This window comes from Oncorhynchus mykiss, chromosome 1 (assembly GCF_057628025.1).
Source record: "Oncorhynchus mykiss isolate SJ-2025 chromosome 1, ASM5762802v1, whole genome shotgun sequence".
In the NCBI taxonomy this organism is placed as follows: Eukaryota; Metazoa; Chordata; class Actinopteri; order Salmoniformes; family Salmonidae; genus Oncorhynchus; species Oncorhynchus mykiss.
This window is the reverse complement of record NC_143022.1, coordinates 22,796,723-22,821,786: the sequence shown is the minus strand read 5'-3', so window position 1 is coordinate 22,821,786 and position 25,064 is coordinate 22,796,723. Positions and strand designations below refer to the sequence as shown.

The 25,064-nt window shown below is 46.1% G+C and overlaps 1 protein-coding gene across 2 annotated transcripts in view; it reads left to right on the top strand.

The window, feature by feature from the left end:
- LOC110507736 (midnolin) overlaps positions 1 to 23,520 on the top strand; it is a 30,195-nt gene extending 6,675 nt beyond the window's left edge. Inside the window, exons 1-5 of one of the 2 annotated variants that reach the window (XM_090206721.1) lie at positions 2,045 to 5,730; positions 9,997 to 10,518; positions 11,719 to 11,857; positions 12,077 to 12,406; positions 19,948 to 23,520. In XM_090206721.1, the coding sequence (XP_090062847.1) occupies positions 10,057 to 10,518; positions 11,719 to 11,857; positions 12,077 to 12,406; positions 19,948 to 20,210 (1,194 nt within the window). In that variant the 5' untranslated portion in view covers positions 2,045 to 5,730; positions 9,997 to 10,056 and the 3' untranslated portion in view covers positions 20,211 to 23,520. Of the gene's footprint in view, positions 1 to 2,044; positions 5,731 to 9,996; positions 10,519 to 11,718; positions 11,858 to 12,076; positions 12,407 to 19,947 lie in introns of those variants that run through there. The other variant, XM_021587980.3, reaches the window with a different exon arrangement.
- The last annotated feature ends 1,544 nt before the right edge of the window (positions 23,521 to 25,064 follow it).

The window sequence follows — 25,064 nt, the reverse complement described above, 5'->3', positions numbered from 1 at the left end:
AAGAATGCCAGTATAAACCTGATTTGATGTGTTTCTATCAGGGAGAATTGATTCCTGCTTTATAATTCATGAGGTGGAATGGGACGATATAGATTGGGGAGAGATTACAGATACCGGGTAAGATTAAAAAATAGGAACACAAGCTTTCCCATTCGCTTCCTCCAACTTGGGGGCTATCAAAAATCAATCAATGCACTGAGCTCTTAGAAGTGTCTGATAGATTAACAGATACCCCCCGCATTCCAAAATAGCCAGGCTAGTGGCTGGCTGGTAACATTCGGGAAAATTGGTAGCTTAAGCTTCTCCCTACCTCACCCTCCTCCCTCCCCCCAAATATGTGTGGTCTGGTCAGGGTTGGAGATCAGGTAATGTGCCAGGAAGTCTAGTGTGTTCATAGAAGCCCAGCTTATAATGGTTCTAGTCTGCTTCTGGAGGAGTACTCAGATCGCTGCCCAGTCAGGTGGCTTCCCGGGAGAGATCTATTTCAGACTTCGCGGAGCAGGAAAGAAAGTGTTTCATGGAAAGGGAGGCCAATTATCGGAACTCATCAATGGCCCTATCATTTGAATGTGCTGTGGTTTGCAAGTCTTGTTCTCTGCCCAGTGCCTGCCTGCTGCCTGCAGTCGACTGTATGTCCTGCTGTATTTTGGCTCCCTTAATTCCTCTGCTTGACTTCCCAGGCAAATTTTCTCCTGACTTCTAAGCTCCATTAAGCCACCACCTCCTGAAAGTCCATCAAGACTGGGCTGGTTTTTCACCCTCTGTCTGCCCGAGATAGGCTTAGGTTGAGCTGAGCCTGGGATTGCGTCTCTGTGGAGCAAACTGTATTTAAGAGGCTTTCTTCTGTTGATGGAAGAATGAGAAAATGCCCCTTCGAGCTTGGACTCAGACAGAGTATAGTGATGTAATGTCTGTGTATGAGAAATATGGTATGTCGATGAAGAGTAATGTTTACCATGGCTGGTTATAGTCAGCTTCATTAGCTGCTATTGCTTGATGTTGTTTTAGTTTGGAAAATAAGGATTGTCCAGTCTTTTGTATGTTATAGTGAGTGTTTGCTCATTGATGCTTGTATGAAACCAAGCCGCATAACCTAACCATCCCCCACACGGCCCTTCCCCCACCTCACCCTTTTGTTCCACTTTTAAAGCATAAACCCCAGTCAAATCCACAAAACCTGCCTAGCTAACCGACCCTCCAATACAAAACAATGGCCGAGAGTCAAGCTTTAGGTTTAGGTCTCCCCGATGACTGTTTTCCACATAGGCTGGAGCCAATTGAGTGAAACAGTGCTACGAGGCTATTTCAAAATCAATGTGTAGCCCAGCTGGAAGGATAGGAGGGAGGAGAAGATTGCCATGTTGTCCTGGAGGAAGTACATATATTGTCTTTGGGGAGGCGGTGTCTTGGCCAGGTCCCTGAGGAGTACATTCTTACATTTCTGTTCTACGTTTTCTCACCTCCTCCTCCCAACACCCTCCTCCACCAGCCAACACTGGTCTCTGAATAAGACCCAGAATTGTTATTGTGTCTGAAAACGGACAGATGCAAATAGTGGGATCTAACAATATGAGTCACCTCTGGGTCACCCCTCTTGTCATTTCCAGTCACTGCACTCCCCCAGGGAGCATGGCGGGCCGGGCCAGACAGGGGGAATGCAGGTCTGGAGGGAGGTATAGATGGCCTTGCTGAGTCACACCATTCGTTTTAAGGTGTTGCGGCGTGTTGTGTACAGGTTGTTCTGAACCACAGAGGGAGGATGTTTGGAATGACAGGAGGGACTCAAAGATAAGGACGATGGGCAGAAGGAGTGTGGGTGATAAGGAGGAGGAGGGGAAAGGTCACCAGGAGGTAGAGGAGTGTTCTGTGTGTTGGTGGTGGAGCGTTGCTATCGCAGGTTGCTCTGTCTGATAAGGCCTTGTCCTGTCACAGCTCTATTAACTATATGGTTCATTCATGTTATAGTCATATTTTACTGTTCTTTTCTAGATAAGATATTAGAAGTACATCATACAATGTGTGTGATGTGCTCGTGCGTGTGTGTGTGCACATGTGAATGTGTCTGTTTGGGCCTGTGTGTGTACGATACTGCTCAATGCAATTGGTCAATATGTTTATTTTTCCAGACCCCTGCCCAATACTCACCTTATCAAGATGGTAGTTAATCAGCCAGTCAGACACCACTGGAAATCATTGTTCTTTAATTGTATTGAGGATTCGGGAGTGGATGGAATTGAAAAATGATTGAGTCACCATGTCAATATGAGAGCATCAGCCCATCTATAAAACCAGCCTGTTGTCTTCCTACTTCAAATCCACTTTTTTTTTTATTTAGGCAGTAGTCTTGCCCTTTAAATTGTAATTTCTCCTCGTAAATGAAGGCTATTAATTCAGAGCTGAATGTATAAATCTAATTGTATATTGACTGATTGAAAGACAATAGTGAAAAGAGGGACTATTTGTTTCTGTGCCCTATAAATCCTAGCCTGACAACGCATTAATAAGCTGGTGGAGTGTGCACCTGTGTAATCTCTTTGTGATTCAGACAGGCACATAGAGGAGGGGTATCAACGTGTGTTTGAGAAATGGGGGAGATGGATTTTCTGATATTTTCTTTGTCCTATTGTGTGTGTGCATTTTTGTGTGCGTGTGTGTGTGTGTGTTCCTGTATGTGGGAGACAGTAAGAGCGAAAGAGCTCTTGAGCGTGTGTCCAGTGAAAATATTCTGTTGTGTGTGTATTATGTTGTGACGATCATTGTTTTTCATCGGCTGGCCACCTTTGTGCTTCAAGTGCTCCTGCAGCTTGGTGATCGTGACTGATTGGGCTAGTGTCTGGGAGGCGGTCGAGGCCATGAATATCTTGTTAGATAAAACAGATAGCCCAGATAGCCCATCTCCCTGTGTGCAAAGAATACACACAAACCCTATCGGCTACCACATCTCAGCGCTGTGGAAAAATAACGAATGGGGTTTCAATCTACTCCAAATGTTGTTTTATTCATCTGCACTCCTTTCATTTCTCTGTCCTGTTGTAGAGCCAGCATGTGGTTAAGTCTGGCCCTCGTTCTCTCTCTGTCTCCCCCTCTTATCACAGAGACTAGGTCGTAATGTATTCATCAGTTGGAATCATAGGCCTTGTGCATTGGTGTTGCACCATCTTTGACCGCCCAGAGAATGGAGAAAGTGTGTATGAGAGACGGACGCATTCGCAATAGCAGCAGGTGCTGTGATACAGCAAGGCGAGCGAATAGACTCAGTTTTTAAGTGTATTGCTTTGCGTCTGTTGCCTTAGAACCTTCAAAGCCATTGTGGTTGACTGGAAACAGAGGTAATGTAGAGGGCTGGAGGGATGGAGTGGGGGTGGAGGGCTAGATCCAGGAACCTGATCATTATGCCATTCTGTCACTTTTTTTTCACCCAGCTCATCAAATTCACTGATGGCCAGCTGTCTTTCTGTTTCTCATTCGCCCTCTTTGCTTTCTGTTTCCAATCAGGCACTATTACAGACGGCTATCTCTCCAATGATGGGGTCTTTTGAAGATGGGGCCTGCTTTTAGGATTTGGGGCATGGTGCAGGTGCCATAGATTTCTTTTCTTATCTTTTGAGAATCATGGTATTGCTTCTTAACCCAGCGCTAATCTGCACAAACAGCATATCAATTGTTTCCCAGTTTGATCAACACATCTAGGTCGATAGGTGAGTTAATAAACTGGTTTCTGAATTTCACCTCTCCCCTTCCCTCCTTCACATTGCTGTTTGATAGGTTGACCAGGAGCTTCTCAGCCGTAATGCAGCTGAAGGAGAAGGGTGATTCCTTCGCTTGAACCCTCCCACAGATCCCTGCCCTCTCTCTGGTCTCTGACGCAAACTCTGCTCAGTTGTTCATGAATGTCAGCTCAGTCCTGTTCCCAACCCCCCCCCCCCCCCCCTCCCCACACACACACACACACACTTCTCTCTGCCTGTCTCTCAGTAAACTTAGTGTGCAAAGGACAAACGCCTGCAAATGAGTTCCTTGAACCACAGGGACCCCAATAACTAAACCGGTCAGCCCCAGAGGTGGAGGAAGAAAAGAGAAAAGCATCCAGAAGTACACTCTCTGAATATTTCATCATCACCTCTCTGACACCCCCACCCCCCTTCTACATCCTCTCTTTTCCCTCATCCCCCCATGCATCCCTCCTCCCCGGTCTCTGCTTATCATATTCTCCCTTCTCTGCGTAGCAACCAAAGCCTGCTGCTACAGCTACACAAAATGCCACCCAGTCGCTACTCTCGCAACAACAAAACAAAATGGCAGATAGAGCAAGATGGTGGGAGGTCAGGTTGAACTGAACAGAGAACTGGGTGTTGTTCATATAGTGCTATTGTTCCTTCTCAAACACCCAATTAGCTGATAGGCTATCATTGACTTATCACAGCACTGTCTATGAAATGTACCGATCAGAGTACACTTTTTGTCAGACAAATGGACAACTGGTTTGTCCTCGCTCTTCGCTCTGCATACCATTCTCACTGCGTCAGGACAATAGGAACAATGAGGAGGCCATTCCTTTCTGTCTAAACATAACAAAACTGGGGCCCTAGCTCACTGTCATTCTCTTCTACTGGAGCTGTCCTGACTGACAGGAGCGACTGTCTTCCTAGGGCTTAGGAATTTGTAAAGACACCAAGGAGGTTAAAGGCTCAAAGACTCTGAGAGAGGCTCTTTGTCTGCTTTGTTCTAGAAGTCCTATATGTTTTTGTTCCTGACATCAATGTAATACTGACTTGTTTCAGGAGAGCAGAAAAGCGTGTACGGACAGGTTTTCTTGGTAGTGATACGCTATCTGAGACATGGATGTTTTTACATGATGGTTTGAACAGCCTCTCCTGCAACATGTACCCACTGGCTGTTAACTGTTAGTGTTACCTCCCATCTCTCCGAAGACTGATCTATTTCAGGTGTTCCAGTCCACAGCCTCTGGCTCCACCCCCGGCTCAACCCCCGGGCTCAGAGCTGCAACCTGTCCCGTTTCCCGTCCTGTCTTCCCCTTTCAATCTGAGATGCGGTTGCGGAATGACTGATCAGACCCAGTCTGGAATTCCGAGCCCAGGGTCTTATTTGGGTTACTCATTTATTTCTGGTGGGAAAATAAGGCATGAACCACAAATACCTGAGAGTGAGCGGTTTAAAGGGCAGTCTGAGAGTTATGGAGCCATTGCTTAAGTCGCTTGATGCTTTTGTTTATGTGGGCTCGTGGCCTTTTCAGTTATTACCTAATGGGAACATTGTGGTGGGCGGTGTGTGTGTGCGTGTGCGTGTGCGCGTGTGCGTGTGTGTGTGTGTGACACACTCGTTCATGGGGTTTGGGTGAAAACTTCAGAATCAGACTTGGCTTTATGAGTCAACGACTGAGATGCCAGGGCCATGAGTGACAAATGTACCAAGGAAGTGAGGGATGTAAAATGTAAAGAGAGAGAAAACAAGAGGCGGAGCTTGCATATATGACGGACTAAGTTGAGGTTTGCCATGTGGGGTTGGGAACTCAGTATAAACGCATCATGAATCACAGCTTGGTGTTTGTTGAATAATCCACACTAGTCTTTAAAGGGAGATGGAATGCCTTGCTCTTCCTCTCTGTCTCGCTCATTCTCTCTCCTCTCTCTCAGCAAAGCCACGCTGATGTGTCATCCCCCTCTCTCTTCTCCACCCAGATCAAACACAGCGCTGTGACTCCCTCAAGAGGTGTGTGTGTGTCTGTGTGTGTGTGATGGGGTTTTGCAAACTGCCTACTCATTCTCCTGACAGCTGTCAGTTAGGGATACAATCAACTACCCCTCCTTCTGTTCCATCCCCCTCTCCTCGCCTGCCTCCCGCTCTCTTTTCTCCCTGTCCCCCTTGGTTGACTCACAGGTGACCTTTGTGTGAGGAGTTTACTAGAGCCATCTCACCTCGTGCTTGTCCTCTGCTTTCCCATTCCCGCCCTTACTAAGAACAGCACCATTATGTTTCATTAGTCATCATCACCATCATAGTCAGTCCCTGGGTGTTTTTCAAAATGCGTACTACCATGCTCTGAGCACGCAAATCAAAGTATGCGAAATGGAGCATGAAGGGCACTTCTCGAATGCGTACTCCGTTTGTACATATTTTGAAGCATGCATTGATGCAACATTTCTTGCTATCAGTGGCTGCCATTATTTTAGCTGAAGCGAGAGAAAATACACTCCAACTTCGGAATCAAATTTTGCCTATTCATGTCTCATATGTTGCCTGACTACATAATTTACAGTGGGGCAAAAAAAGTATTTAGTCAGCCACCAATGGTGCAAGTTCTCCTACTTAACAAGATGAGAGAGGCCTGTAATTTTCATCATAGGTACACTTAAACTATGACAGACAAAATGAGAAAATAAAATCCAGAAAATCACATTGTAGGATTTTTAATGAATTTATTTGCAAATTATGGTGGAAAATAAGTATTTGGTTAATAACAAAAGTTTATCTCAATACTTTGTTATATACCCTTTGTTGGCAATGACAGAGGTCAAACGTTGTAAGTCTTCACAAGGTTCACACACACTGTTGCTGGTATTTCCTCCATGCCCATTCCAGACCCATTCCTCCATGCAGATCTCCTCTAGAGCAGTGATGTTTTGGGGCTGTTGCTGGGCAACACGGACTTTCAACTTCCTCCAAAGATTTTCTATGGGGTTGAGATCTGGAGACTGGCTAGGCCACTCCATGACCTTGAAATGCTTCTTACGAAGCCACTCCTTCGTTGACCGGGCAGTGTGTTTGGGATCATTGTCATGCTGAAAGACCCAGCCACGTTTCATCTTCAATGCCCTTGCTGATGGAAGGAGGTTTTCACTCAAAATCTAACGATACATGGCCCCATTCATTCTTTCCTTTACACGGATCAGTCGTCCTGGTCCCTTTGCAGAAAAACAGCCCCAAAGTATGATGTTTCCACCCCCATGCTTCACAGTAGGTATGGTGTTCTTTGGATGCAACTCAGCATTCTTTGTCCTCCAAACACGACGAGTTGAGTTTTTACCAAAAAGTTATATTTTGGTTTCATCTGACCATATGACATTCTCCCAATCTTCTTCTGGATCATCCAAATGGTCTCTAGCAAACTTCAGACAGGCCTAGGCATGTACTGGCTTAAGCAGGGGGACACGTCTGGCACTGCAGGATTTGAGTCCCTGGCGGCGTAGTGTGTTACTGATGGTAGGCTTTGTTACTTTGGTCCCAGCTCTCTGCAGGTCATTCACTAGGTCCCCCCGTGTGGTTCTGGGATTTTTGCTCACCGTTCTTGTGATAATTTTGACCCCACAGGGTGAGATCTTGCGTGGAGCCCCAGATCGAGGGAGATTATCAGTGGTCTTGTATGTCTTCCATTTCCTAATAATTGCTCCCACAGTTGATTTCTTCAAACCAAGCTGCTTACCTATTGCAGATTCAGTCTTCCCAGCCTGGTGCAGGTCTACAAATTTGTTTCTGGTGTCCTTTGACAGCTCTTTGGTCTTGGCCATAGTGGAGTTTGGAGTGTGGCTGTTTGAAGTTGTGGACAGGTGTCTTTTATACTGATAACAAGTTCAAACAGGTGCAATTAATACAGGTAACGAGTGGAGGACAAAGGAGCCTCTTAAATAAGAAGTTACAGGTCTGTGAGAGCCAGAAATCTTGCTTTTTTGTAGGTGACCAAATACTTATTTTCCACCATAATTTGCAAATAAATTCATTAAAAATCCTACAATGTGATTTTCTGGATTTTTTTCTTCTCACTTTGTCTGTCATAGTTGAAGTGTACCTATGATGACAATTACAGGCCTCTCTCATCTTTTTAAGTGGGAGAACTTGCACCATTGGTGGCTGACTAAATACTTTTTTGCCCCACTGTATGTTGATGCGTCAATAAATACATGCTGTGTTCATTTTGGCATGTTTACCTGCTTACAATTCCCACTGTAGTGTGCATAGATCACAAGCCCATTGTAAGTCATTAGGGCTAACTGGCTAGCTTCTACTGTTAGCTAGCCAGATAGCCACAAATAGTTGTTAGCTAGCTAATTACCCACAAAGAATTGGCATCTGCCTTGCTTAACGTTTGTTTTAGGTCATTTTTGCCTGTTAAACTATCTGGTTGGCTACATTATTACGATTCACATATAGCTCGTTATGAAGTAAAATATTTGCTTTGTGTATATCTTGATTTGTCGCTATTTTTGCAATTGTCCTGGCTGGAAGAAGGTTCAGTGAATGGGGAGATGCAGTGTGAGGTAATACGTCAGGGTGAGTGCAAGTGCTTCTCAAATGTAATGTTTTATGCGTTCTCCACACTCCTCACAAGAATGTACTTGAAGAGAATGTCCTCGGAGAATTCACTCGGAGCATGAGAGTGTGGAGCACAGTAGTATGCATATTGAGAAACACCCACTATATTAACATGACATGTGATTAGGACTAGTGAACAATCATACATTTATATTCCTATGTGTTGGCTCATTGTGAGATGCTGGGGAGACAGAGGTGTTGTGTTGGGTGATGTCCTCCCTCTCCCCTCCCCCTCCTTTGCTCCTCTCCTCCGAAGTGTGTCAATACCAATGTGCAAAGGTCACCGTGGCTGCAGAAAGCCGGCGGTCGATAGAAAAATAAATAAGCTGAAGAAAGAGGAAAATGATGGAGGGCAGAGCCTGGTGATTCAGAGGGTTAACAACAGGTCAACACACACAAGCACCCTCCAAAGGCGTAAGGGTCTGGAGGGAGCGCTCTCTCTGTTCTATGTGCTCTCTCTCTCTCTCTCTCTCTCTCTCTCGCTTTCTTTTTCTCAACTTTCTCTCTCTTTCTCGTCTTTTTCTCTCTCTCTCGCTCTCTCCCCCCTCTCTGTCTTTCTCTCTCTCTCGCGCTCTTTCCCCACTCTCTGTCTTTCTCTCTCTCTCTCTCTCCCCACTCTCTGTCTTTCTCTCGCTCTCTCCCCCTCTCTCTCTCTCTCTCTCTCTCTCCTCCCGCCCTCTTGAAGTTGAAGTCTTACAGAAAATAAGCGTCACATTGTGTTAGTGCTGAGAGCCTCTTGTACTCCTGTTCCTATTTGGGGAGAGCCTGAGACGTCATTACCTCAGTGTCCTGGGGGAGATGAACTCTCTGACCCGTCAAAGCTCTCCCTTCACCAGAGCAGTAACAAGGTCCCTGGAAGGGTGAGACAACAGGGAGATTGTAGTAGCAGTGTGGCGCTAATGTTTCCTACGGCCAAGTCGTGACAACGCTCTCTGTGGTGTGGCCTGGAGTGAGTGGGTCAGGCCTCCATTCTTGGCTCCGGGGCCCATTCTCGTACTCCTAAAATGGGCAGCCCTTCAAGACCTGCCGCAGACCACCAAACAATTGGGTATTATGAGTGTGTGAGGCTGTGGGGCGAGTGGGTCTACGCTGCATCCTGTATCGAAGTTCTGATTTTTCAGGCCGGGGGCCAAACAGAAGGGTGGCCTTTGTATGCCTGGGAACGAAGTTCAGACTCTGGACTATAGGGGCATTTGAAACAGGAGTGGGTGGGCATGGTATATATGTGTGCACCAGTGTGCGTGCTTGATTGTGTGTGTTTAGATGTGTGTGTGTGTGTTCCAATAGCTTCTTTTACCCCCCCCCCCCCCCCCAGCAAATGTTAATAACCCAGTGTTTCAGTGTCCAGGGCAGTGATTGATTACAGGATGGGATAGTGTGGCATACCAGCCTCTCTGCTGGGGCAATTCAATGCAGCTCAATGCACTCTTCTGTCTTTCTGCTTTCACATCCATACATGTGCTTTTGTTAAACTCATTAACAAAGCCCCAAGCCTGGAAAACAATGATGTAGAGCTAACAGACCTTCTCTTGATGTGTATAGACCTACCTATTTCTGGTATATTAAACATGTAGTTAGTATGCATTTAATGTATGTTGCATAAGCATTCAATATATACTGAGTTTTTGTAGTCTAGGTAACTTAACTCTCTCCTCTTCCTGTCTCCAGGTCAGTGACTTCCTGTCCGGCCGCTCTCCTCTGACCCTGGCGCTGCGAGTAGGTGATCACATGATGTTTGTCCAGCTGCAGTTGGCTGCCCAGCAGTCTGGAGGGCAGCACTTACAGCACAGGCAGCTCATCGCCCGCGGGGGTACAGAGGCGACCATGGGACAGTCCACAGGCGCTTCTGGAGGGTTCAGCAGCGGGCATCACCCCCGCGCCCCCACCCCCCACCACCACCACTCTCACCTCCACTCTCGCCCCCATCCTAACCAGTCCCAGGCCCACCCAGTGCCCTTCCCCTCTACCAGCACAGCGGCCTTCCCCCCTGCCCCCTCACAACAGCCCTCTCCTCCCATGTACCAGTCTTCCTCTTCCGCCCCCTCAAGTCACTGCAGCACCCCTCCTCCTGCTCCTCGTCCCTCCCAGCTGCCCGGCAGTCTGTTTAGTCGCTCCCACCATCCCTCCCCGGGTCGACCCAGCCCCGCTTCCGAACCCCAGAGCACCCCCACTGCAGCCCCCTGTCCTGAGGTAAGACCTCCACCAATCAATCAACCTACCTACTGCTTTATAACACTGTATTACTCAGTGCATACCATACTTACACAAAGGCGGGCCAGGACACAGCACACACCATTATTACCTCGCCAGAGACCAGGAGAGATGAAAGGATGAAAGAAAGAGAGGGAAGAAAGAGGGAGAGGAGTTAATGAGTTAGTCTGTGTAGGTTGTTGTCTTGTTGATCATTAGCCGTCTTGCTGATCAGCAGGCCTCTCTCACTGCAGCCTGGAGCTAGGAGCTATCTGTGACTCTTTTAATGACAGTTGATTTCCACCAACTTGGTTGATATTGTCTTCTCTCTCTCTTCGCCTGAAGTCAACCCTATGAGTTTTCAGAAACAAAACCAGATATGGGTTGGTGTAGTTTAGAGGCCACATAGAACAATGAAAAAAGAAACTTCTCCACTCTGAAATGTCCCCCTACCTCCCCCCTTTTCCCTCTTCCTCCTGTAGATGTTCACTTTCAGTTCACAAAGCCGAGCAGGGCAGGTAACGGATAGGTCTGTTGTCAGGGACAATAAAAGGGGCTCCCTGGACTCAGTTTCTTCTGAGTCTTATGTGTCCCTATACGAGGAACGACATGGTTTACATTAGGGTTACTTACAATATCACTCGCTGTTACAACATGGCTGTTATAAACTGGGTGGTTTGAGGCCTGAATTCTGATTGGCTGAAAGGCATGGTATATCAGACCATATACCACGGGTATGACAAAATGTTTAGTTGCACTGCTTTAATTACGTTGGTAACCAGTTTATAATAGCAATAAGGCACCTCAGGGTTTGTGACGTTGCGTTGTGCATATGAACGGTCCTTAGCCCTGGTATATTGCCCCCCCGAAAATAAAATATATATACATATATATATATATATATATACCGCACCTCCTCAGGCATTATTGCTTAATTATAACATATATGTTACAACACCAGCTTCAAGTCACTGCCACTTCATGGCTTTTGGTGAACTGTTCTATTTCAGTAGCATGTTCTATGTGTGTCTTACATGACCATGTATTACATACATGCATCATCTCATGGTCATAATGCAACTACTAAAAACTGCTGTCGAGTGGCAGTATATTTCTTATCACTCACTGCAGGGAGAGTGTTGGTTTGTTGAAGGTTTATCTCTAACGTTAGACTGATGTCTCCTTTCCTCTCCTCTACAGGCTAACTGTGCTAAGAGCCCCAGCAACGGCACTAGTGCTTCAGTGCACTCCTCCTCCTCCTCCTCCTCCCGTAAACCAGGTGCCATCATCGAAAGCTTTGTCAACCACGCTCCTGGGGTCTTCTCAGGGACTTTTTCAGGTGAGTGAGGGCCAAAACCATTACACTAAGGCTTTAACTCTTAAGTCTATGGCATAGCACTCTCAGCGGCTCAGATTACTGCAGTGTCCTACTGGGTGGGGGTGTTATCTGTGGTTAGATTGGAGCTGAGGGGAGTTGTAGTGGTTTGTAACACTCTCTCCATTGCTCTCTCTCTCTTTTTTCTCTCTGTCTCTGTCTCTGTCTCCTACCCTCCCTCAGGCACTTTGCATCCTAACTGTCAGGACAGCACTGGGCGGCCCAGGCGAGACATCGGCACCATCCTGCAGATCCTCAACGACCTCCTGAGTGCCACGCGCCACTACCAGGGCGTGCCTCCCTCCCTCACCCAGCTCCGCTACCAGACGCAGTGTGGCTCGCCCTCCCCCGCCTCCACGCCGCCCTCACCCCCTCCTTCGCCCCCAGCCACCACCGCTGGCATCGCCGGCATCTCTGCCAAAGCTAACTCGGTGCCCGCCAGAAACCCCATCTCATCCCCCCTCCACCCGCTGGTGCAGTGCCAGAGCCAGATCCGCATGTGCAAGCCCCCTGGTGAGCATTGATAACATCACACACACACACACACACACACACACACACACACACACACACAAAAGGCCCTTCACTGTCTTTGAGCCCCGTTGCAGCAGAGCAACAGATGTTGTTGTTGTGGATGAGAGTGATTGAAAGGACTCTAGTCAAGAGCTTGTTAAGGAATTTAGATGAGCCGCTGGTCTGTTGTAGAGCCCATAAGAGGATTCATCAACGGCTTTGTTTCTGCCGTTGTGTTTCTGTTCAAATGCTGTTCAACTTATTATACCCACATGTTTTGCTGGACTCGATAAGACACTTGGATCAGATGCCAGTTCTGATCAACACAATTATGATAAACAAGCTTTTTCTTTCAACTCTCAGAATGACTTTTCAGAACCTTGCTCAAAAGGAAAGAGAAAGAAAGGGAATACAGAGGTTGGCAGAGAGGTTGTTGCGGGGGTTGGAAGAGGGAGGAGAGGAGTACGGGGGGAAGGAGATGCTCCTGTAGGGCTGTTCCATCAGGCTCAGTTGTCAGGCAGACCCAGCCGCAGCAGAAGACTTGTCTTTGTCTCTGGGCAGAGGGGAAAGGTTTACCCCTCGGAGGGCCGGACTGGGGATTACTGCCCTCCACACAGAGGCTAGGACAGATCCAGATCTACTGATAACATTCACAGGCATGTGTCAGTTAGTCTTAGTGCTGAAGCGCATTGTCCACGCTCTGCTTGTTTAAACTGTACCACCAGAGGAAACTGTTCTTCCATGAGTCTGCTCTTGTTGCATATTGAATAGAGATGGATAGTGGAGGAGGATCTCTGAATGACTCTGATTAAAGTTTTATGTGGTCTCTTTGTTTGAAAGAAAAACATGAATTCCATGTTAGACAAGGACTGACATCAGCACTTGTATTGTAACTTGGCATTGTGATAGAATGGATCACTTAATCGAAGCACAGACCGAAAGTTCACCGAACATCCAGGGAACTCTGCAGTACCCAGTGAGCCCTTTACAAAAGTTCTGCACAGTTGAATAATACATGCTTATTTTCTTAACCCAGGAAGACCCCTTCCCTCACCACTACCCCTCTCCCACTCCTCCACTCAGCCGTCATCCCATGCTTTTTCTCTCTTTCTTTGTCCCACTCTCCCCCCGTCTCTCCCGTGAATTGGCTGTCCCACTGCTTCCTCAGTCGCTGTCCAAAACTAGCCTCATCTGTAAAATACATCTCTCTCTGGTCTCGTCCAGCCCAGGACACCATCAATGGCGGCTTGTGTTCACTCGGACTTTAAATAGATAGATTTATGCTAAAAAAATTGAGTGCTAAAAGAAGGCACATTGTGTTTGTAGGGCAGTGGGAGGAAGAAAAAACAACACACATTAAACCTCCTTTCATAAGATTGTTGTTTATATCCGGCCTCTGCTAACTGCCCACAGATTCATTTGTACTTTCACTGAAAAAAACAAAGGGCTAAATAAATGCCTTTGGAGTCAGACTGGCGACCGGCTGAATCCACTTGCTTATCAATTAATGAGCTGGGGCTTTTCTGTATGGACAGAAGCTGTCTGTCTGTTTAGCTTCGTGACTTCGGAATTCTTGGTGAGGAACATTTTAGAAAGCAGATGACTAAGTGCTCTGGTAAAACCCTTAGACGACGGTCTTATCAGCCAACACCTGGTGAAAGACTTCACAGCTTAACTCTTCGTAGAAGCCTGCTTCCATTGGACTACAGGAATAACCTATGCTTACTGCTTAGTCCCTTCTCAGACGTTTAATGTCTGTGTTTCGTTACCTCAGGTTGAGACAGCCTCTTGAAAATGTCACATAGCTCTGCTATCTCCAGAGAGCCTTTACCCTTTCCACTGCAAGTTAATGTGCAGAGACGGGAGGATAGAAGAGGGCTTTGAATAAAGAGCTTCGGTCGATCCGGAGATAGCTTGAAAAGCTAGTCTAGCTAACTAGCTAGAAAAGTCTGGTTTTGGTGGTGACTGCTGCATGCAGGTCTTTGTTAGGCCCAGGGCCAGAGGCAGGGCCTGTGGCTAGGTTCTGAGGGGAGGACTTTAGAAGGGGGTGTTAGGCTAATTGTTAGCTGAATTCCTGTGCTCAGTGGGACCCCTAGCCTGCTGCCCGGCCCAGTCCTTTGTCTGTCTGCTGTGACCCATGCTCCATGCAGGGAACCAGGCTCAGCCATTGTAGGGCAGAGAAGAAGGGAGAGAGAAGGAGAGAAGGAAAGAGAAAAATAGGGAGGAAAAGATGGAGTGAGGTAGCCCTCCATGTCTCAGGATTAGACCTGGTTTTAAGACCCACCCCTCTGCAGCTGCTTGGTTCAACAGATAGGGGAAAAAGGGAACAAAATGAGTTGTGAAAAAAAGGAAGGCAGGGGGTAACTCTCCTCTCCTCCCCCTCCTGTTTCTTCCTCCTCCCTCCCATCTCCTCACTATCTGTCAGGTCAGGTTAGTCTAGCTCTGGCTGAGGGAGGCAGGGTGGAGCTGTGTGTGCAGAGAGAAAGAGAGAGCAAGAGAGAGAAAGAGAGCAAGAGAGAGAGCAAGAGTGAGAGAGATAGAGAGAGAGAGCTAGCGATAGAGGGATTGGGTGGGAATGGCTAAATTCCTCTCCCAGCTTGTTTAATCCAGCCCAGAGCGAATGGCCTTTGCAGTCGGTGCATTCTACTGGAAGACAAATCTAAGTTGAAATGTTAACGCTCTGTAGTCTGCCACTGCCTCTCGTTAGCATTGTCAACACGGCTAATTCTGAACCGCTAGCTCTGTTCTACTGTGGAAGCTCTTTGCCAGGTTCTCCCCTATTATTTAACCTCTGTCTCAGTCCTCTCTTCAACTCTGGACTATGTTTGTCTCCTCTCCTTGTTTCTGACGTGTGTGTGGGTATCAGTGTCGACCTGACCAGGTGCCCTGATCCCTCACCCTGCTCACTCTGTCTGTCGTGCTTCTGCATGGTTGACCCACCAAGCTAGGGCACCAGGGCACTATGCATAATTCATTGACCAGCATCGCCAGACTGTCAGCGAGCATGTAAGCAGCTACCCGGCCAGTGAAACACACACACGTTGATGAGCAACAGTAACCGAGCCGTCTAACCCCATCCCTGACCTATCAGCCTCGACCTATAACAGTGCCAGCTAACCAACCGCGTCAGGTGCCCTTTCATTGTCTAATGACGAGAGAGGGAGAAAAAAGAAGTGAATGTTAATTGCTTCTAAAAGTCATTTAAGAGCTCGTGCCCCTGCAGGGCTGTCGATGCCCTTTCAACGCCTGTCAAAACAGGGACGTTCGCTCCTTTTGACTGGTCTGACTCCCTCAGTTTGGCCCTTTTCCTCTGGGTTTCCTCTACCTCTTCTTCTCTGTCTCTCTGTCTTCTTGTTTGCGCTCCGGATGGCTAGGATGATGGCAGGACAAAGGCAGGGCTATGTGTACTCCAGGCCTGTGTTTACCCTCTGGGCTGTGCTCAGGGCCCAAGCCAACCAGGAATGACATGTGTCTGTGTAGGAGGATGGGCCTGTAGCTGCAGTGATGTATGGATGACTAGGAGAGTAGAGGAGCACAGGGGGAAAGGCAAAGCCTTATGAAGGCAAACAAACAATCAACAACACTTGGACAACTGTTAATGTTGCGGAATCTATAAGGAAACGATAGGAGGAGAAGCTCCTTTAATCTCCTCTGTATTTGTCCTACTGTAGCCCTCCTACTTGGCCCAGGCTCTAGAAGGCCAGGAGGCTGACTGACAAATTGATTGTTCATAGATCAGTCTCTCTCTCTCTCTCTCTCTCTCTCTCTCTCTCTCTCTCTCTCTCTCGCTGTCTCTCTCTCTCGCTGTCTCTCTCTCTCTCTCTCGCTGTCTCTCGCTTTCTCTTTTCTCTCTCTCTCTCTCTCACACACACAATTCAAGGGCTTTATTGGCGTGTGAAACATATTTTAACATTGCCAAAGAAAGTGAAGTAGTACTAAACAAACAATAAAATAAACAATACAAATGTACAGTAAACATTACACTCACAAGTTCCAAAATAATAAAGACATTTCAAATGTCATATTATGTATATGTACAGTGTTGTAACAATGTTAAAATACAAAAAGGAAAATAAATGTGAATAAATATGGGTTGTATTTACAATGATGTTTGTTCTTCACTGGTTGCCCTTTTCTTGTGGCAACAGGTCACAAATCTTGCTGCTGTGATGGCACACCCTGGTATTTCACTCAATAGATATGGGAGTTGATCAAAATTGGGGTTGTTTTCTAATTCTTTATGGATCTGTGTAATCTGAGGGAAATATGTCTCTAATATGGTCATACATTTGGCAGGAGGTTAGGAAGTGCAGCTCAGTTTCCACCTCCATTTTGTGGGCAGTGTGCACATAGCCTGTCTTTTCTTTTCTCGGTCTCTCTGTCTCGGTCTCTCTCTGTCTCAGTTTCTCTCTGTCTCGGTCTCTCTGCCTTGCAACATGGTGGTCAGTTGCTGCTGCCACAGCCCAGCTGGGATACCCCACCCCCAACCTGCATGCAGTACTGTGTGTAAAGTAGCCTGTGTGTTTATGACGTGTATGCAGTCATTCTCGGAAACAGAGGGTGCAGAGTGTTTTTTGGCTGGGTGGAGTTCTGGGATTCCACAGGGGCTTTTGGGTTAGTCTCTACCTCCTCCCCCCTCCATACCACCCCTACTACCACCCACACCCCTCCCATGTGGTTTGTTCTGCTGTGCTCCTCTGTCCCTGCACCATGTTGTACGTGGTCCTCTGTGGCCTGCCCTGAGCAGCTGGACAGCAGGGGGGAGCTGAAGAGGGTTTTGTCCTCATAGCTCAGTCAGCTACAGCTCTGTGACTGTCGTGCACTCCTGTCAATGCCTTTAGTCACTGTAGGCTTTTACTGGGCCTGTGAAAGTGTGTACTGAGGACACACACACACACACACACACACACACACACACACACACACACACACACACACACACACACACACACACACACACACACACACACACACACACACACACACACACACACACACAGCTATGCTCCAAGGGGGGACGGGTAGAGACGATACAGTGCTGATGGAAGAGCAGCACAGGGTGCAGGAAGGTTGCATAACCAGAGAGAAATAGAGGGAAGGAGGAAGAAAAATAGGGAGGGAATGCCCTCTGTTGTATGTTCCTTGTTCTCTCTGCTCCTGACCGGTCCCTTGCCTAATATTTGCCTGTGGTGGCTTCCAAGAAAATATGTGTTATTACTTCCTCCTCCTCGGTGCTGAGTGCGTCAGAGAGCTGTGTTTGTCAGGCCATAGAGAAACCAACAATAAGGAAGATGTGGAGGGTTTCACCCTGCTAGTGATTGCGCTATGCCTTTGTGTTCTTTCTCCCTGCCCCCATCCACCTCTATCATTCCCTCCCTCCCTCCCTCCCTCCCTCCGTCCTGTGTGTGTTCTATAAGGAGTCCGCGCCCCAGGCGCCAGTCACTCCTCATTAAGCAGGGCTTGAGCTATGTGACCCACGCCTGACCAGCTTTGAGGTGCAGGAGACAACCCCACGTTTGTCTGTGGCTTTAGAATAGAGAGAAGGAGGGAGAGAGAAGGAGGGAGAGAGAAGGAGGGAGAGAGATAAATAAAGGGCAGCTGGAGAGGAGAGAAATCCTTTTTCTCTCTGAGAGAGAGTGCAAAAGAGAGAGAAAGTAGAGGGCGGTGGGGTTTCTTTTCTGTGTAATTGAAGGGACTTAGCCGAGGAGAGGGAAGGAGAGGAGGGGGGGGCGCAGGGGGAACAAAGCTCCTGGCAGAATGTATAGCCTTCACATGCAGGCAGCTGAACAATGCCCCTAACACACAATAACCCACTAGTTACCCCCTATAATATAAACCAGGCAAGAAATATAGTCCTGTGGCATAGGACCTCATGTAGACACACAGTCTTATCTAGTGAGGAAAACGTAGAATAACCTGTGCAAAATAGACCTTGTACTATTTAATTCAGTGCTCCTCCATTCAGCTCTATTCTTTCTGAAGCACCAGCAGGGCTGAGAGTTAGTTAGCATGCATTGCCAGGAGTAGTGAATATTTATAGCCAGAGAATCGCTCTGCTCAATCCGATAAGCAAATGAAGGGAAGAGGTAAATTAAGCCCACACAGAGTCAGGAATTCATTCCGATGGGGGAAGAGGAGGAGGAGGAGAGAGGGCACAATTGATTGTGAAAAACTGCCAGCTACATCTGATCCCTTACCCTCGCCTCCCCCATTCCCCATCACCCGTGGGGCGGAATTCCACTGCCCGCGCCCCTCCCCTCCACCCTTCCACCCCACCTAGCCCTCTCTGGGGAGACTGGCCCATGAAGGGGGGTGGTGGGCTGGAGGTAGAGGGGTAAGGGGAGGCAGTGGGAGGGTGATGGATCAATGAGCTGGGAGTAGGATGCTGCAGCCATAAAGAAGAAGCCAAGCTCTCTTCGCTTACAATTTCCATTCGCTTGCATTTTCTATTGAAAGCCAATAGCAGTGTCCTCGGCTGGAGATGGATGGCTGCACTAGAGCTAAGGTTTAATCAATAGATCTTTTTCATTTGCCATCGATCCATGTTAAAAGCTACTGCTGCTGCGGCTGCTGTGTGTGTTTGTGTGTGTGTGTGTGTGTGTGTGTGTGTGTGTGCATGCGTTTTATGTGTTTGTCCGTGTTTGTGTGTTTTCGAGAGAGAGGGCTTTGGGTTATTGACATTCTAGGCCATTCTTTCATTCCGAGACAGATACTAATGGAGCTAGCTAATAGATTGTGCTTGCCTTCCTCCCCAGCTCCTGAATATATTTCTAAATGAAATGAAGGTTGAGTTGTGTGGTGTGGTGTGGGCAGCCATTCACAATGGAACCAAAGGCCTCTCCTTGGAGATCAGCCTCTCATATAAGCACATCAACAGCTAGAAATGGTTTAGTCACACAGCCCTGACGATGGCACTCATTTGGATTGCCAGGCGTAGTTATGTGTCTGCATATGATAGGCAGAAATTAGAGGGTGTGTAGTGTGTGTGTGTCTGTGCAAGAATGAGTGAGTGTGTTCTCTCTGTGATTGTGAGATTTCAAGGAGACTTCTGTCCCAGTCATTTTCTCCCAAACAGTGTTAAGGGGGTTGTGAAGAAGGACACAGGGCTAATAGAACACAGTGGGGCATTTCACTACACACTCCAGACACTAATCACTGTGTGTGTGTGTGTGTGTGTGTGTGTGTGTGTGTGTGTGTGTGTGTGTGTGTGTGTGTGTTTCAGGCGCTTAAGAATGACCATAGCAGCATGTATTTTTGTCTCTCTCTGTCTGAGTCGCAGCATAGTCATCACTCCAGTCTGAGTTTATTTCTCCTCTGCCTGGCCTTAGATAACACTGGATGCACACTGAACAGAGCTCTCTGTTCCCTCTCCCCTCCATCACATATACAACAATCTCCTACCAATGCTTTATTTATTTACTGTACTTTATACATCTTGCAAAACAGGGTGTATCAACAGGTAGAGGAAAAGTATGACTGTTTGAAAAAAGCTGGTTTGGTCTGTTCATTGACCTTCTGCTTTCCTTTCCTCTCTCCTCCAGGTGACCGTGTGCGTCAGACAGAGAACCGTGCAACTCGCTGCAAGGTGGAGCGTCTGCAGCTCCTGATGCAGCAGAAGCGCCTGCGCAGGAAGGCAAGGCGGGACTCCAGAGCGCCCTACCACTGGCTGCCCAACCGCAAGGCGGGACGCAGCAACAGCAACAGCAGTGTGTCCAGCGAGGGATCCATGGACCTCGACTTCGACGACTCTGTGTGGAAGCCCGACGTCAAGGCCGACATGAAGTCCGAGTTCATCATGGCGTAATGATAAAGAAGAGGATACTGATTGGCTGGATAATGGAGAGCCAGACTCTGGGATTAAGCGAGAGGAAGTTGGGGATGGTTTCGGAGGTGTGGAAAATAGGCTGGAGCTGAGTGTGGAGCATGAAAAAAAAAAGAGAGAGGGAAGAAAGCTGGTCATGGTCTTCTCTCAGTGGGACAACCAACTGTCACACCAAAAGGCTCCCTGCTGACTTTCATCTTTTCATGTCCCCCACAGCCTCCTACCATTAGAAATAAACAACAGAAACAGATGTTTGACATTTAGACTGGGAACGGATATGTCTGGACTTACGAGAATACAGTTATGCATATAGACTGCAAATACGTACTGCCTATGAGAAGAGAAAAAAAACAGAACTGAGCATAGCAGACTTGGATGGTGGTGGTAGTGGTGTTTTGGTGTGGGTTTTTTTTCCATAGATTTTTTTCAAGCAGAACTCTGGAGAGAGATCCACACTGGACTTGTGAGCAGGAGTGATGGTGGCTGGGGCCGTGGTGTAACTACACAGGACAGACAGATAACCGCTGGCCCCAGAGCCATCCCTGGCCTACTCTAATGGGCATTCTAGGTCTCCACTTCACCGACAAGAGTCAACTTTTTACTTATAGGGTTATCTTTTTATTTTCATTTGAAATGTATTGTTATTTTATTTTTTTCTAAAGAACTATGTAGCATTGTTCACAAAGCATTCAGGTTTTCATCGACAGTTTCAAAAGTAGTCATTGATTTGCCAATTTTTCATGATTTTGGAACAGCAGGTCAGAGTGTGCAGGAAGTAGGATACGAGGAGCAATGACTCATGGGAAATGGGCATTTGACTAAAGTTCAGACTTACATGAACGGCAACCTCAGTGACATACAGTAGGATATTAATAGGAATTCATTAATTAATAAACAAAGATAATATTAATGGAGTGCTTTAGAGGATTTTAAAATCATGATTTAAAAATGTATTTGGAAAGAAATCTGTTTATTTAACTTTTCATCTGCTGTTTAAAAAAACATTAGTCCAGTTTTGCTTGGGTCAAGCCATTCATTAAATTGATAACTAACAAACGTATTCATCCAATCATTCATCCGCTCATTCACTCATTAGGGTCATATTGCCACAAACAAATAATGGAGAAAAAAATCCCATTGAATCCAACTTGTGTCTTACAGACCTATTTCACTTATAGGTGGGGATCACAAATGTGTGTGTGTGTGTGTGTGTGACATTTGTGTATATTCATTACGATGGCTGATTCATCCCTTTTGTCACTCAAACTATGGAGGTTCGGTACAGACGATTCTCTCCATTCCTTACCATTGAGATGATGTAGACACATGTCCCATATATTCATTTTTGAACCTACATCACACTTTAACCAAGGCCCTTGTTAGAAAAATGTGATTACGTCAAGCTACTTTCTACTATTGGAAAGGAGAGGTGGAAGAAAGCTAAGAAATCCCAAGCAGGGAACCTGTCTCCACTTTCATCAACTAGTGCCTCCACCAGTGGATTCCCTCACATATCAGATTAGGCCTTTGACAGACTTTCAAAGAGATTTGCTGCTACATGGGACTTTGATAGACAGGGAAAAGAGTAACTTTTCTTTGCATGCAAAAAGTGTGAATTATCCTGATATTTTTGTTGTTGTTGGAAGAAAACAAATAGAGGAGAAATGGGTGCTTTGAAGAGGAGGTAAAACATGCATGGATAATGATCAGCTGCTTTTGTTGGTTAGGTTTTTATGTTCTGAAAAACAACAGCAGTGTCCTGCTCCAAGTATTCTCAAAGCAAACCAAAACAGAAGACTGGACTCATATCTTACCCTGGACTGAACATTCCCTGGACCGTGATGATCATGAGCAAAGAGCAACTGACTTTCCTCCCTGAACGCTAGTTCAACCAACACCAATCTCCTCAACACAGAGACAAGTACCCTGGCAGCAGCCAACTATAACCACCCTCAGCCTATTTAATAACATAGTGTTCAACACAGTGCATGTTCGGGACTAACAGGGAGACCCTTTGGACCAGCGTGCACATCCCCGAACCCAAACCTGTATGGAGAAACACACCATGTCTGACCACCCTACCATGATTGCACTCAAAGGGTTTGCAGTGAGAGATTACCTTGTTTGGTGAACCTCTTCTTTTTTTAAGTGGCCTTATCTTTCACTAAACAAGACAGGTGTGGACTGGGGGGACACGGTTTCTTTCTTTACCTGTATTTTGTCACAACGCTATTGTCACTGAGGATTCGGGCATCTCTTGTTTGTGCTTTTAAAGGGTGGAGTCTTATGTCAAGGCTTCTGTGCCTTAAACGTTGCCCTTGGAGAGTGTGTCAGATATACGATGAACAAATTATTATTATTTCCTTTGATTAATGAATTAATTCATATAAGAGTCTGTAACCACACGAGAGCTGTAGTTTTTAGGGGTAAGCACGTTGAGTGAATTAATATTGATGTGTTTGTTCCTCAATCGGTTTTCCCATTTTCTCTCCATTGTGTTGCCATGTTTGTTGGTCTACTTTGTCCAAATCCTCCCCTCTGTCCTGCCCACCAACAAGCTGAAAATCAACACATTGACAAAACAAAGTACCTGACGTGGAAGTTTTGACTGCAATGTGCAACTATGGCAACAAAGTGGCCTGACTGACTTGGCAGGTGTCCTCTGAGGACGTGAGATGACATGACATGCACTTCCTGTCTCTTTGGATAAGACATTTCAAAGGACAAATTACTCCCCCCTAAATTTAATAGAATTTTGTATACATGTATGAAATATACTCTGTGTGTGCCTCACTTAGGTGTGAAATAAAAAAATAAAATAAAAATGTAAAAAAATATGAAAAGATGACATGGGATGAGATGGGACAAAAGAGGGGATGGGGAGGGCATTTAAAAAACAGTTTGTTGGTGGAGTTCTGATCACGTCATTTAAGTTGCCTGTTATTTCTTGTAGCCAACCATTGAAAATAATGACAAGAGTCAAGAATACAATTTACAATGTTCTAGCTATAGACCGGTGTAGCACATGTGTGACTGTATTAATTTATGAAACCAAAACGGTAACTGTGAATGATGTATTTCTTTGTGCATTTGTATAAGTGGGACAAGGTGGTTGGGACATAGCAATGACTAATTCCTATGTCCTATTTGATGGAATATAACGGAAATCATGTTTCCCAAAAAAACAAAAAATATATCAATATATTTTTTTCTTAAGCAATACATTTCAGTGTGACTTGTGATAGAACATTTTTCTTTTTTAGGTAATAAATAAAAATACAAAATGAGTAGACCCAGTCGTCTGTGTGTGTGTTCAAATCCTTATTGAAGAATATTCAGTTTTGAGTATTGAGTGAAATGTACCAAATAAGAGTTGTATTTTGTACGAGAGTCTGTTTCTTAAGGTAATCAGATAGCAGTTACATTAGTAAAAAGCAGAAAAGCTAGAAAGTACATTAATAAAGTATCAATTTACCCATCATATATAATGGCAATATGTTAGTTAGTATATCTGCTGGCTCATTTTACCACTAGGGAGAACGATAGAAGAGACGGAGAGAGAGAGAAGCTCCCAGGGCTGAAAGAACAGACAGATGAGATCTCCCTATCTGTCAGTCAGGCTGAGGATGAGAGGGAGTAGAGAAGAGAAAAGGAGTGACAGATTGGAGAGAGATAAGAGCAGTAAGCAAGTGGAACATGTACAGCGAGCTCTCTGACGCCTGCAGTTACATCGTCAGGTTCTGAAGCACACACTCAGATTGGGGAAGGAAGGCTGCTCAGAACAGAACAGCATGACTTGGTGATGCGGAAATGCCTGAAAGATGTGCACTTGAAAGGACAAAGCTACTGTATGTCAAGGCATTGCTGCTCAGAATATGTCAGGCTAATGCTGCAACACAGTCCCCGGATGGATGTTATTTACAGGGCAAAAGCAGCAAAGCTGGGACATTTTGAAAATGGCTGTTTTGGAATTGGTAATGTGTGTTGCTATAGTGATCTTGTAACGAGGTCTGCTAAATTATGGACAATAATTTTTTGGAGCTAATACCTGTGGGTGGGGGTACAGTAGAGTAACACTTAAGAGGAAGAAGCAACTGTGCCAACCTCCAGCCAGCAGATGCATAGCCTTGGTTGCACCTCCATGTTGATGGTGAAGATAATAGCAAAGGACTGTAGAGATCTATCCCTCACCCCTTTCTTTCTCCATGATGATAGATGCAGATAATCAAACCCACCCACTTGCTGCCCTTCTCTACCCACCAGGTACACGGCGTACAGCAGTGAATAAATCCTCGATATACCACTTTAATAAGGAAGCCCATAAGGCAGAATATTGATGAAAGATTAGACATTGATCAGCGTCCTCCCATTTGATTCGGGATCAGTTCTCAGTACTAAACTCTCAATTGACCCTTTTAGCTGAGAATAGGACTCGAACTCAGTAACTATTCCGATGATATACAGTATGTGAGTCCATGTGGGGGAGAAATGTAAAGAGACCCAGTGTTGAACCCTGGGGTACCCCAGAGTTATTGATTTGGTACCCCTCAGAAAACAATAGAATGTATGGATGATAATGTTATCGGGTAGAGTAGAATTGGTGGCATCAAATGTCTAGGAGGCAGACATTCTTTGGTGCAGGTGTGTAAGAAATTAGGTTTGCCTGTTACTGTTACCATAACTGTCTGTCTGCTCTGGCTTTGATCAGTTAGGAGAAACCCATAGCTGTTGTAACGGTCGTTGGAAGAAGGTGAGGACCAAAGCGCAGCATGGTACTTGTTCATGTTATTTATTTAAACACTTTCAAACAAAGAAACAAAAAACACAACTGAAACA